The sequence below is a fragment of the Triticum urartu genome, chromosome 2A (assembly GCF_056163025.1).
Source record: "Triticum urartu cultivar PI428250 chromosome 2A, HENAU_Tu73, whole genome shotgun sequence".
In the NCBI taxonomy this organism is placed as follows: domain Eukaryota; kingdom Viridiplantae; phylum Streptophyta; class Magnoliopsida; order Poales; family Poaceae; genus Triticum; species Triticum urartu.
In genome coordinates this window covers 16,028,523-16,042,021 of record NC_141874.1, presented here as the reverse complement: position 1 = coordinate 16,042,021, position 13,499 = coordinate 16,028,523, and the positions used below count along the sequence as shown (strand labels likewise).

The 13,499-nt window shown below is 46.4% G+C and overlaps 3 protein-coding genes across 3 annotated transcripts; 2 read left to right on the top strand and 1 right to left on the bottom strand.

Moving 5' to 3' along the window:
- The first annotated feature begins 2,271 nt into the window (after nt 1-2,271).
- On the top strand, nt 2,272-5,463 carry LOC147982934 (putative amidase At4g34880). The gene is made up of 5 exons (XM_087542741.1): nt 2,272-2,910; nt 2,992-3,206; nt 3,693-3,932; nt 4,618-4,816; nt 4,953-5,463. The coding sequence occupies exons 1-5, from the start codon at nt 2,392-2,394 to the stop codon at nt 5,307-5,309; spliced, it is 1,530 nt and encodes a 509-aa protein (XP_087398867.1). The 5' UTR covers nt 2,272-2,391; the 3' UTR covers nt 5,310-5,463.
- A 1,914-nt stretch (nt 5,464-7,377) lies between these two features.
- LOC147982933 (uncharacterized) lies at nt 7,378-12,668 on the bottom strand. The gene is made up of 2 exons (XM_087539400.1): nt 12,339-12,668; nt 7,378-7,821 (listed from the first exon to the last, which is right to left on the bottom strand). Exons 1-2 carry the CDS (start codon nt 12,613-12,615, stop codon nt 7,439-7,441), a joined length of 660 nt encoding a protein of 219 aa, XP_087395526.1. The 5' UTR covers nt 12,616-12,668; the 3' UTR covers nt 7,378-7,438.
- Nucleotides 8,254-10,544, top strand: LOC125535100 (putative amidase At4g34880). Its single transcript, XM_048698150.2, has 4 exons — nt 8,254-9,024; nt 9,246-9,482; nt 9,571-9,760; nt 9,943-10,544. Exons 1-4 carry the CDS (start codon nt 8,303-8,305, stop codon nt 10,297-10,299), a joined length of 1,506 nt encoding a protein of 501 aa, XP_048554107.1. The 5' UTR covers nt 8,254-8,302; the 3' UTR covers nt 10,300-10,544.
- Nucleotides 12,669-13,499: the final 831 nt, after the last annotated feature.

The window sequence follows — 13,499 nt, the reverse complement described above, 5'->3', positions numbered from 1 at the left end:
AGAAACCAACTCAACTAACCAATGATGTTGTTCAAGTATAAATGAAGGACCCTTCTTATTGAATTTAGAGTGTTTCTTTGTCCGTGACTTCTGATTTTTTTAAGGGGAGTCCGTGGCTTCTGATTCAAATCGATTTTAATAGTGCGTCGCCAGGATGGGCCGTTTGGGCAAGTTTCACCGATTCTTGTGGCAGGTGGGTTTGGAAAACAAATTCAGAAACAACCTCTAGCCTTTCCCTTCATAAAAAAATCGGACATACCTCTGGTTCCTACCTCACCTCTTTCAATAAAAAAGCGCACCGGGATTTTGCTAGGGTTCATCGAATCGGGAGCGATTGCGCGTCTAGGAGATTGGAAGGGGATTGCTGTGACAGATCAGAGATGCCAGCGTGTAGGACGGCCGGTGGTTTATGGCCGAGTCATTGAGGATCACCCAAGCGAAGAGGCGGCCGCCTGCACGAGTTCCCGGAGCGGCGATGGCCAGGGAAGAGCTTGTGTATCCGACGCTGCCGAAGCATGCATGCAGCACTGCGACACGCGGTGGTGGCTAGCTAATACGTGGTGCTCGTAACTAGCAGGGCCAAGCTGCGTGGGCTGCTCGAGCACATGGTTGCCATGCCCAGGAGCGGTGCGGTGACTCTTGCGTGTAGGCGCGAAGCTCGCGGCAGAGGCCAGCAGGTGACGCATATCAGTACACCAGCGGTAGACGGCAACACAGTGGCGGCAGCATCAGGCTGCGAGGCCAAAACCAGCAGTGGGGCGAACCAGCATGGTGGTTTACGCAGCCAAAGCGCAGCAGCAGTCAGCACGGTCGATACGTGCATGCGGCGGCTTAGCTAGAGCGGCTGGCGCAGGTGCAACCTGTTTGGAACGGCTACATGGCTATGGTGCGACAAGTCACCTGACGAAGCAGGATTAGCCCGAGATGATGGAGTACGTACTGGGCCGCGGCGGATAGCAGGAAGATGAACGAAACCTGGATGTCAGCTCAATGATCATATCCAACCTCGGATCCGACTTACTCCTCCCTTCCGTTTTCCATGTACCTCAATGTACCTCACGGGAGCAGGGCAGCATGCCTGTTTTAATCTTGTTCAGCAGCCAAGCATACGTACTACTACCTGTGTTTGCGTCGGAGACGTGAATTAAGTGATTCCCATGGCTGCCGCTGAAGCTCCGGAACATGGAGATCAGGCGCGCGGAAGGTGGCCATCGTACAGACTAGTCTGATCCTCATACAACTCTCAAATAAGCAAGACAGGTATACCATGCTAAGCATTACATCACTTACCAGATTGGCAGCTCTCTCCTATGTCATGTTTAATAATAGTACTTTACTAAACTTGTTATTGTAGAGAGTTTTCAGTTCATAAGTAGTCATATCATTATGCTTGCAGGTTTTGCTAAAGCATATTTAGATGTGCTGTAAGTATTGCACATCTAAATCATATGTCATTGATTTCACCTGGAGATTCATGCGTGTATTTTGTTTTTTACTTTCCTTTTTCTTTTCATATTTGATTGAGTCATTTTTTAATGCTATTTGATTGAGTCATTTAGATGTGCAATAAATAGGGCATCAATTATAATGTTGACACACGCACACGCACACGTCTACTGAATACCGGGTCTATACTAAAGACGTGGGTCAAAGTTGCGGAGCCTTAAGATTGACGATGTCAACGTGAGCAACTTGCTACCTACAGAGAAAAAAAAATTCAATATTAACAAGACAGCGAAGCGTCAAGTCTACAGTTTGATCTCTGTTAAGCTAGGGTACCACTGCCTCCTAACCATCTAATCACTAGTGTAATTGATATCTTTGCAATATTAATATATTCTCTTTGTCGATCTAACCACTGGTTAATGCTCATTATATTCTTACAACAACACCGGAATGCTCCGTTACATCACATATCCTTTTCGAGCGAACCACCAAATAACCCTTGATGCCAAAGTTTCTCTTCAAGCAACCGCCCATCGATCCACAGCTACCGCCATTGATTTTAGCAATGCAAAGCTTTGTAGATCTGCCGTTTGAAGCATATTTGTTTATTCATGTCCCCATTATAACGCATGGGCACTTTTGCTAGTAATGTGTAAACACCTATTTTTATTGGACCACCATCCCGGTTGTACGATCGCCCGTGACATTCTTCGAAGGAAACTTGTGTTGACCAGCTGCCTTTGTATTTTCCACCAACGGCCTGTGTGCTTGCTTGCCTAATTGTATAGTATATGATTTGCCAATTGGAGTCCATCGCACGGTACAAAGTGAGGGAAAGGAGAAATCGAAGGACGTGCAGAAAATTAGTTGAGTGAGCAGCTAGCTTCAGCTGAGCTGAGCACACTTCAGCCGGCACATTGACTTCACATTTCTTTGTCCTCCAGGATGCCTCGGCCGCTCGTCGCGGTCGTCATCGCCGCCCTTGTGCTCGTGCTCGCGCTCGCCGGTGCTCATGGCTTCCGGATCGAGGAGGCGACCGTAGACAGCATCCAGCTCGGCTTCAACAACGGCAGCCTCACCTCGGTGGACCTCGTCCGGTTCTACCTAGACCTGATCAGCAGCCTCAACCCGCTGCTGCACGCCGCCATCGAGGTCAACCCGGACGCGCTCCGGCAGGCTGCGCGCGCCGACGCCGAGCGCTGCTCCGGCCGCCGCCGTCGGGCCAGCGGCGTGCTGCACGGCGTGCCCGTCCTGCTCAAGGACAACATCGCCACGCGCGACGCGCTCAACACCACGGCCGGGTCGTTCGCGCTGCTCGGGTCCGTGGTGCGGCGGGACGCCGGCGTGGTGCGCCGGCTGCGGCGCGCGGGCGCCGTGGTGCTCGGGAAGGCTAACATGGACGAGTGGGCCAACTTCCGCAGCTTCTCCGGCGGCGGCTGGAGCGCCCGCGGGGGCAAGGGCAGGGTAACTTCTCAAGTCCTTGTAGTTTCAGTTAATTGATCCTTTGTTATGATGACTGAATGATCTTCTCTCGCTTCCGTGTAGAACCCCTATGTGCTGTCGGCGACGCCGTGTGGGTCGAGCACGGGGTCGGCGATCGCGGCGGCGGCGAGCATGGCGGCCGTGACGCTGGGAACGGAGACAGACGGCTCGATACTCTGCCCGGCGTCGTTGAACTCGGTGGTGGGGATCAAGCCGACGGTGGGGTTGACCAGCCGGGCTGGGGTTATCCCCATCACACCACGCCAAGATACTGTCGGGTAAGTGATTACGATATCTCAACAATACTAATTGAGTTGAAATATTCACGTGGCCTGTATTGAAACCTCGTGATTTCTTATTTTATCTCTGTGCGGACCTTGTGATTTCTCATTGCCCATAAAGCCCATAATATATATAGTTGCTTTTATTTGTATAATCATTGTCATGTCTCTTTATTTTGATTATCCCGCATTTACATTTTATTCTTACCGATCATATTAAAGCAACATAATATTAATGTATATGTTGGTATGTATTCACAGGTAAAATCTAAAATTTTAACACTAACATTTTCTTTTTGATGAAGTTCATATTGTTTTTTATTGACATACTGCCGTTATATGATTTGTTTCTTCTGATTTTTATTGTTGTAGATATAACATTATTTTGCTTCATTTTTACAACACATGCCGTTGTTTGCATTGATTTGTCAAGGAAATTTATGTCATGTTAAACAAATGGAATTGACATTTTATCAACAACAGGCCGATTTGCCGCACTGTGGCTGATGCGGTCCACGTGCTGGACGCCATTGCTGGCTATGACGCCCTTGACTCTACTGCCACGATGGCAGCTTCCAAGTACATCCCTCGTGGTGGATACATGCAGTTCTTGAAAAAAGATGGCCTTAGAGGGAAGAGGCTCGGCGTTCCTAATGGCTTCTTCAACTTTCCAAATGGGACTATGCAACAGATAGTCTATGAGCAACATCTCAACACAATGAGGTACTTCCTCTGTCTGGGTTTACAAGGCTCGTTTGAATTGTCTTAAGTCACACCTTTTTAAGTTTGTTTGATTTTATCGAGAAAAATATCAATATTCACAATATGAAATCCATATAACTAGATCTATTATGAAGTATACTTTCACAAAATCGCAGGTGGTAATTTTAGTTATCTATACAAATTCAGTCAAACTTATACAGTTGTAATTTATGGCTTGGTAAATGAGCCTTCTGACTCAATATGGATGGGATACTCCCTCTGTATACAAATATAAGACGTGTTAGATCACTACTTTTGTTTACAGAAGGAGTACTAACTAGCTAATTTCATTAATTTTATTTTCATCATACAAGCGAAATAGGTTGGCTTCTTAATCGTGAGAGGCACAATGCCCCAACTTATATGGCTAAGTTCGTGTGTGCGCGCGCGTGTGTGTGTGGGGGGGGGGGGGGGGTGAAAACATTTTCCATCTATGGTGTCATATCCATAGTTTTAAATAGCCGACTATAGCCCCGCTATAGCTGTTTGAGGGTGTTGCCACTAAATGATTTCATGTATAATTTACCGCTATAGCTCCGCTATAGCCCAGCTATAGTTGTTTTTAAGTGTCGCCGCTAAATGCCATAGCCCGCTATTTAAAACATTGGTCATATCCCATCAACCTGTATATTTTTTTGGTTTGAAGGAAACAAGGAGCAATCGTGATTGAGAACCTTGACATACAAAATTTAAGTGTCCTACTGGATTTTGTGAACAATGGCCAACTGATTGCATTACCAGCAGAGTTCAAGTTAAGCCTCAACTCCTATCTGTCAAGCTTATTATATTCCCCAGTTCGGTCGCTTGCAGAGATCATAGCTTTCAACAATGCACATCCTGTTGAGGTCAGCTTGATTTAGAGTTAATTATTATTTTTCATGTATTTGTTTCTCATTGTGATACATATTTTCTTTGTAGTTACATTTTTTAGCCTTTTGGAAAACAAGTCAATTTAAATTGTGAGAATTGCATGCATTGTAGGAAAAGATGAAGGAAATTGGTCAACCTGTATTTCTGGTGGCTGAGAACACGACCGGCATCGGTGCCTCAGAGCGAGAGGCCATTAGTCAGTTAAACAAGTTGTCCGCCAACGGATTGAAGAAGTTGATGAGGGAGCATGAGCTAGACGCCATCGTGACACCTAACAATGCAGCATCTTCGGTGCTCGCCATTGACGGTATGCCGGCCATCACCGTGCCGGCCGGGTATGGCAAGCAGGGGGTGCCGTTTGGTCTCTGCTTTGGCGGGTTAAGATGGTACGAGCCAAGGCTGATCGAGATGGCATATGCCTTCGAGCAGGTCACCATGGTCAGGAAGCCGCCTACGTTCTTGCAATAGAACTGGCAATGCGGAAAGGTGGTGTTGGAACTTATTTATTTTTGTGTCGCGACATTTATGCACGCCTATGATGTAATCATTTTTCTCAAACTAGTAGTTCATACACATTAAGGTTGGGTGCATGGGCGTGACTTCCTCTCGCCTCTTTTTTTTAGCAACACTTCCTCTCGCTTCATGTGAGGCAAAGCGCAGCCTCGCGTCAACAGCTGCAAAAATGGGCCGGACCAGCGGGATAGAGAGGCCTTCAATGCCTTTTCTGTGTTTTTTTTCATTTTGCTTTGTTTTTTATTTTTCCTATATTTCTAAATGTTCTAAATATATCTACTATATAAATAACTTTACATAAAGAATTGATAAATTTTGATCACCCACTTAAAAAATGATAAACATGCATAGAAAAATGTTCTTGATGTATACAAGAAATGTACTGTGTGTATGGCAAAAAGTATACATCAAAACATATATATGAAAAACTGCTAATCATGTATTTTTTTTGAACATCAGTACAGACACAAGCGCTCATATGCACACGCATACACTCATCCCTATGAACACATACACGCACACCCTACCCCTATGAGCACCTCCGAAAGACTGAGCCGGCATATCATCTTGAAATTTACAAAGTTACCGTAGGAACCTCGTCGTCGACGGGAATGTCTCCTTCCAATGAATGCGCATCGCCGGAAAAGTTTAAACATGTATATAAAACATGTTTCTGATGTATAAAAAATGTACAACATGTATGAAAAATATGGACATGAATTTCCAAAAATGTAGAAATAAAAATAGGATATGTCTTAAAAAAGGAAAAATGATAAAATAGACAAAGAAATGTAAATAAATCAGAGAAATGTAGAAATAAAAATAGGATATGTCTTAAAAAAGGATTTAAAAGTAAAAAATGAAAAAAAACAAAGAAAACCAATAAAGAAACTAAGAAGACCCCCCAGAGAAAAACAGAGAAAACCCGAAAAAAAGAATCGAACTAGCGAAGTAAACATAACGAGAGACAATTTGCCAGCGAAGGAGCACACGGAAAAGGGCCGACCCAGTACTGTAATATGCAGAAGAAGGTGTCAAACGAGACGGTAGGTACTCCGGAATCAGTAGTTAAGGGGTACCCCTTGCAAAGGTCACTCCCATCTTCTCTAGCGCTTACAAATGGCGCACTGCAACATGGGAGTTTTCCCATTATTTGTAGATTCGTTTTTAAAACCTTTTCTCTCTTGAACCATGCGTTCAAATTATGAATGGTTTTAACCGTTGGATTTTTCACTTAGAGATCTTCGAAATTATATCCCATGTTAATAGGTTTTAATGAACTTTCTTTTTCATGAAAAACCGGAGCCAGAGGCACGCTTTTCTTCTCCATTTTTTCCCTTTCAAGAAGCACGGATCCGCGTATTCGTGAGATGCAAATCTATGCTTCTTGTGGAAGCACAAAAATATGCACAAAAATACTCACGATTTTTTCATTTCCAAAGAATCATAGATGTGCTTCGCAGAAGCAAATCTGTGCCTTCAAGGAAGCAAATTTGTGCCTCCGCGAGAAAATAAAACATCATTTTTTTGTGTTTTTTTCCTTCGCAAAAAGCATAGTGCGGAAGAAAATCGGTGCCTCCATGAGAAGTCCATTTATGTTTCTCAGGTTAGGCAAAAAAAATGATTCATGAATTTTTTTTCCGCTTTTGGAGAAGCACAACTTCTCCTGGAACTAAATCTGTGCGTCCACGAGAAGCAAAGTTGTGTTTTTTGTGGAGACAAAAAGAAATCGCGAAAAAGAATCATGACTTTTTTTCCCCTTTCTGAGAAGCATAGTTTTGCTTCTCAAGAAAATAAATCTATACCTTCACAAGAAGCAAATATATGCTTCTTGCGGAAGTATAAATTATTTTTCGTGAGAAAAAAATATGTTTACGATTTTTTTTCTCTTCAACCTATGAGAAACCAGACATAAACCAAAAAGCCGAAAAAAGTAGAAAAAGGCTACCTTTTATTTAGGTATAAGGGGTACCTTTTGGTTAGGTACTCTCGCTATAAGCAAGATATGTCTTTAGGGGTAATCCAAGATTTATTAACGATCGAAAGCCACGGTTTGCTGGATAATCTTGGATCATGAGAATGGCCTAGCCACACATGGCGTTATGGGCCAAGGAATGAGCAATTTTCGCTAGACTATGTGCCTCAACGTTCGACTCATGACTCTCATAGGTAAAACTACATATAAAATGAGAAGGTCTCTGCCGAATTTCCTTGATCACCGTGCCATATCTTCCTTGGTTACCTGTGTTTGTATCACCATCCGCTTGCTTGGAGTCCGATGCATTCACCATCCGCTGAATGTTCAGGTCTTCTGCCAAGGAGAATGCTTCCCTGCACACGATAGCCTCAAGTGCTGCTGGATCTAGGACGCCTTGTACAACTAATGCAGATCTCTCAAGGAAGGCGCCGTGGTCATCCCTCCTGCACATGGCCGCTGCAGCACCTCCTCTGGCCGGTCGCAACAGCCCTGCATCAACATGTATTTTGGCCACATCAGCCGGTGGTGCCTTCTGGCGGTTGTTTTTTATAAGCGAGATATGTGCACCGCCTTCATCAAAAGCCCAAGAAGAGGAAGAGCACGCCAAAAGCCCAAACCAAGTGATACTACCAGCCTGAATTTTCATAGGATTCCAGCGCTATGGAGAATCTTTTCAAACGATGAAGCAGCATATGAGAAGTGCTAAAAAGACAAAAAGAAGTGAGTGGATCCAACAGACTCGTGGAGCACGCGCAGCTGGCGGCCCCAATTTTCATAGGATTCCCGCCGGCCGCCGCTCATGGAGCATCTTTTCATACGATGATAGTACATCATATGGAAAGTGCCAAACAGACAAAAACTGAGTGGATCCGACATAGTACTCGTGGAGCATGTGCAGCTGGTCATACTTTACTAACTTAAAACAACCAGCACACCGACACTGTCTAGTCCAGGGCTCAGCTAAGCAAGCATGGCTTGGCTGCGGCTGCAGGCTGTCGCCGCCGTCCTAGCTCTGCTCGCCACCGCCGGCGTCGCGCACAGCTTCGAGTTCCATGAGGCCACCGTGGACGCCATCCAGCTCGGCTTCCGCAACGGCAGCCTCACCTCGGCCGCGCTCGTCCGGTTCTACCTGGACCAGATCCGCCGCCTGAACCCGCTGCTGCACGCCGTCATCGAGGTCAACCCAGATGCACTCCGGCAGGCCGCACGTGCCGATGCCCAGCGCCGTCGCGGCGTGGCCACCGGCGCGTTGCACGGTGTCCCCGTCCTGCTCAAGGACAACATCGCCACCCGCGACGCTCTCAACACCACGGCCGGCTCGCTGGCGCTCCTCGGCTGCATGGTCAAGCGCGACGCCGGCGTGGCGGCTAGGCTGCGGCGCGCTGGCGCCGTGGTGCTCGGTAAGGCCAGCCTCTCCGAGTGGGCCAACTTCCGCAATGTCAAGAACGGGTGGAGCGCGCGCGGCGGCCAGACGCGCAACCCATACGTGTTGTCGTCCGACCCATGCGGGTCGAGCTCCGGGTCGGGCGTGGCCGCGGCAGCGAACATGGCGGCCGTGACGCTCGGCACCGAGACCGACGGCTCCATACTATGCCCGTCGTCGTTCAACTCTGTGGTCGGCATCAAGCCCACCGTCGGGCTCACCAGCCGCGCCGGCGTCGTCCCCATCACCCCTAGACAAGACAGCGTTGGGTATACTTCTCATATTTCTTAGTTTTGTCCCCATCACCGAGCTTTGAAATTTAGGCAGCATGTAAAAATCTTTGACTTTACTCACTTAGTATAAAATTTCAATTAAGTTTACTTAACTTCAATTTTGTTTAGATCTAATTTGAATCTGACCGGGCATTTCTAGATTTTGAAAAAATAGTTGGAAATTTGAAAAGTTCAGCATGCTGTTTGCAATGTTGCAGACCGATGTGTCGGACAGTGTCGGATGCAGTCCATGTGCTGGATGCCATCGTCGGCTACGACAAGCTCGATGCCGCGGCCACTCGAGCAGCATCCAAGTACATACCTCACGGCGGATATCTGCAGTTCCTGAAGAAGGATGGGCTGAGAGGGAAGAGGATCGGTGTCCCCAATGTATTATTTCAAGGACTTGGAGAGAAGCAGATGAGGGTCTACGAACAGCACCTTGGCAGAATGAGGTTATTATCATACTTCAAATCTCCCTGACTAGCAGTGTGTAAATTATACGTACATGAAACATTGGATCGGTTATTAATTTTGTTGTAGGAAACACGGAGCCGTGGTGATCGAGAACCTTGACATCGGCATCGACAGTCAAGATATTGTTTCCTATGAGTGGACTGCCATGCTGACGGAGTTCAAGTTGAGCATAAACGAGTACTTGGCGGACTTGTCCTACTCTCCAGTCCATTCTCTTGCAGACATCATAGCCTTCAACAAAGCGCATCCTATAGAGGCAAGCATACTGGAAAAAAAAACTCATTCTAGCTTTCATCTCTTCGGCCTTGTTATAGATTCAAACAGTGTACAATCATGTTGCAGAGAACATCAGGCAATAAAACTCTAACAAGGAGATGGTAGCTAATGACATTTATTATGTATATACTTTCTTAGATATTTTATTTACATTTTGTACAGGAGAGGCTAAAAGATTTCGGGCAACAAAACCTTATCTTAGCCCAAAATACAAACGGCATTGGTCATGTTGAGAGAGCTCGGATCCGGCTGCTGAAGGAGCTCTCCGCGAATGGGCTGGAGAAGCTGATGAAGGAGCACCAACTTGACGCGATCGTTGCACCCGAGCACTATGCTTCCAACCATCTCGCCATTGGCGGCCACCCCGGCATCATTGTGCCGGCTGGGTACAACGAGAAGGGTGTCCCTTTTGGCATATGCTTTGGCGGGCTGCAGGGATACGAGCCGAGGCTGATCGAGATGGCATATGCTTTCGAGCAGGCTACTAAAGTGAGAAGGCCACCCATGTTCAAGCTTTAGCTAGGACGCGTGACTTTCTTGAGTAGCGATAATGTGGTGCAGCATGGCCCTAAAAGCTTCCACTTGCCTGTTCTCTTTTAGTGTAAAAGAATAAATCTGATAAGTTACTTCTTGGGCCAACAAGGACTATATGCAAATGCTACTCCGAATAAATCGACAATGTGGTTCTAAAGGTGGAGAATTTCTTTCTTATTAGATGTTCTTCTGTATATGTTGATGACATATATGTTAATTATTTATATGAAGCTAAACTTCCAAATACTATAAACCACTGTTTAAGAATTCATCCGATTAATCAGTTAATTGATAAGTTAATCGCTACTCGTAGGATGGACGAATTGAATAGCCTATTAAATCGTGAGAACCCCCCCCCCCCCCCCCCCCCAAGTCCTCAGTAGCTAGGGTTCGGCCCTCCTCCTGACCCGTCGAGCTCCTCCCATCCCCTCCCGACTTAGTTCGCTGGCCAGGTCTTCATTGGTGCCAGCCACCATGCTATACCGTTGTAATAGCTCCGCTGCTCCAAGTTAAAGCGGCTCCGGTCTTCTGCCTGGTCTCCATCCCATCTCGTCAACTGCTCCCCCTCCTCTCCCATGGGATGCTCCCCATCGCCTGACATGTTGGCCGGTTAAGGGCAGGGCGCTCACCGCTTCGGAGCCATTGCTGGCCACCATCTTGGACCGGGTGGCGTCAAAGTAGCGTACCTGCCTTGACAACGGGATGTTGCCGCCCGCGTTCTTCGTGCATGCATGAATATAGCTAACTCACCACACGTACGTACTAAGTATGATATAGTATATTTGTACCATCCATGCTTTTGGTATTGTGTGTATTCGGTAAGATGCACTAAGTAGACATACGGTGGAGTCTAGGATCAGAGGCGGAGGACGAAAAAAAAATTAAGGTGTGGCAAACTGTCAACTAGACAAAATTGATGCCCCCTCAAAAAAAATTTTGATGCAAAAACATAATAGCCAATTCAAACTGCACTGCACATAATCTTTTAATGATGTCTAGAGAAGACGCATTTCAGTGGTGGGGATAGGTCGTGGGGTCGCGATGGAGTTCGGGATGGATGGACAGGCGGCAGCGGCGGCGTTTTCGGGCACAAATCGCCGGCGGCGGAGGCGGGCAGTCATCAGCGTAGCAGACTCAAATCGGCGGGTCGGCCACGGCTACGACGCTGCTGCCGGCGGTGGGGTCGGGGATGGGCCGACAGGCGACGGCGACGCATTTCAGGGCAAAAATCACCGGTGGGCGGGCTGGCGGAAATGCAATGAAGACGGTTGGGCGGTTGACGCATTGCCGTTCCTTTTACATCTCCTAGAGGTGTAGAAGCAAATTTGCACCGTGAGGTGTTGTAGTTTGCATCTTCGGAAGACGGAAATGTATTATTATTATTATTATTATTATTATTATTATTATTATTATTATTTGCATTTACACTATCTGTTGGGGAGGTATTTTTGGCCTTAGAGATGCAAAAGATAGTTATTTTGCATACGTCTACGTAGTGAAATGGGTATGTGCAGTGGAAGCGAGCTGGTTCGCGTACGTCTACGTAGTGAGATGGGCATGTGCTGGGCAACACATCGATCAAGCTGCCAGTTTGTGTGCTTTCGATCTAACTTATGTGCTTCATCTAGCTTTGTTTGGATGAATCAATCTAGCGTGGTCTAAAACTAACGAGTAGTATATGTTTGCATTTCTAAAAAGAAAAGTATATGCTTATATATATATATATATATATATATATATATAAAGTTGGTGCCAAATCAAGGTGCCCACTGGGCTCCTCCGCCAGTGTCTAGGATGCCGGCTCCTGAGGACGCATAGTTCACACCGGCGGTGAGAGCGGTGAGCACAAGACGGCAGGGACTCGACTCCAGCGACAGATACGGCGGAGGGCTACTCTTGAAAGTTGAAACCCACGCTCATCGCTGTGGCGTGTCGTATATATATATACAGCCAAATCACATGGACTAGCTCAGAATATCTCGTTGTGAAGTGGTATAGTATATTAGTATGGACGATGTACATACCAACGAAATCGGCGGTGTTGTAGCCGTTGCTGAACCTCCCGGTCGGTTTGCCGGAGCCCGGCATGTCGATGCCGTGGTAGGGCATGTTAGCACGGGGAACGTTCTTCCCCGGTAAATAGTTGTTGTTGCCGACGTCCAGCGTGGAGTTGCCGAACACGTAGACCGCCGGCACCTGCCACACGATGGCCTTGATCGGCGTGATGCTGCCGGCGATGACGGCGCCGAGCACAAGGCTAACAACAAGAGCCTTGGTGGCCAGCTCATACGCCATGATCATTCTACGATCTCCGACCTGAGCGGTAAACGGTGGTTGTAAATGCAGGACGCGAATGTAGGTGATGCGGGCGTGCCGGATTATAGGGGGTTGCACTAGATAAGAACGGAGAGCTGGGACCCTGGCACTGCTAACCCACCATCCAGTTTATGGCAGACCAGCAGTATGCACTACTAGTATTCCCTCCATAAACTAATATAAGAGTGTTTAGATTATTAAAAGTAGTAATCTAAACGCTCTTATATTAGTTTATAGAGGGACTAGTAGCTAAGACTACGATGGCATAGATACACGCGATGCATGCTGAGTTGCTTACACAGAGAAGTGTGAGTGGATATCCAGCTGCCCATCACCCGAGCACCCATACCGCTTTGACAGCACCCACCAATGCGCGACCCCACAGGGAAATCATGAGCTGTCCCTATGTTTCTGAAAAGATAAAAACTAATTTCATAATGCATCTAATAATATTGATTTGATATTGTGAATGTTGATATTTTTTCTATAAACATGACCAAACTTAATGATGTTTGACTTCACACAAACCTTATATGCCTAGTAAAAGAAAGCGGGAGAGTACGTTGGTTTTTGTGGGCATATATACATGGTAGGGCTAGCTACTGTAAGACCGTGAAAAGTTAAAGAGAAATGAAGAGAAAATAAAGGCACAATACATGTTCTTGGCTAACGTTTCCGTGTGTGTGCACGATACATGTTTGCCAAAAATTTCTCAATTTTGTTTCAGAGATGATGATGCAACAAAACTCGAAAAAAGGAAGCATCAACACGGCAGTTAATGGAACTTACTCTTTATGTAAGCTCTTAGATTTTTTTTTACATGTTGGTGCAGGAGAAGCTGAAATATTTCGGGCAGCCTGACCTTATCG

What these genes read in the sequence shown, in the direction of transcription:
- LOC147982934 (XM_087542741.1), top strand. Translation starts at nt 2,392, where the DNA reads ATGCCTCGGCCGCTCGTCGCGGTCGTCATCGCCGCCCTTGTGCTCGTG. An exon ending in CCACGCCAAGATACTGTCGG is followed by an intron (nt 3,207 to 3,692) that starts GTAAGTGATTAC and finishes TATCAACAACAG; the next exon opens with GCCGATTTGCCGCACTGTGG. An exon ending in ACAATGCACATCCTGTTGAG is followed by an intron (nt 4,817 to 4,952) that starts GTCAGCTTGATT and finishes CATGCATTGTAG; the next exon opens with GAAAAGATGAAGGAAATTGG.
- LOC125535100 (XM_048698150.2), top strand. Translation starts at nt 8,303, where the DNA reads ATGGCTTGGCTGCGGCTGCAGGCTGTCGCCGCCGTCCTAGCTCTGCTC. An exon ending in CCTAGACAAGACAGCGTTGG is followed by an intron (nt 9,025 to 9,245) that starts GTATACTTCTCA and finishes GCAATGTTGCAG; the next exon opens with ACCGATGTGTCGGACAGTGT. An exon ending in ACAAAGCGCATCCTATAGAG is followed by an intron (nt 9,761 to 9,942) that starts GCAAGCATACTG and finishes CATTTTGTACAG; the next exon opens with GAGAGGCTAAAAGATTTCGG.
- LOC147982933 (XM_087539400.1), bottom strand. Translation starts at nt 12,615, where the DNA reads ATGATCATGGCGTATGAGCTGGCCACCAAGGCTCTTGTTGTTAGCCTT. An exon ending in CAACACCGCCGATTTCGTTG is followed by an intron (nt 7,822 to 12,338) that starts GTATGTACATCG and finishes ATGTTGATGCAG; the next exon opens with GGCTGTTGCGACCGGCCAGA.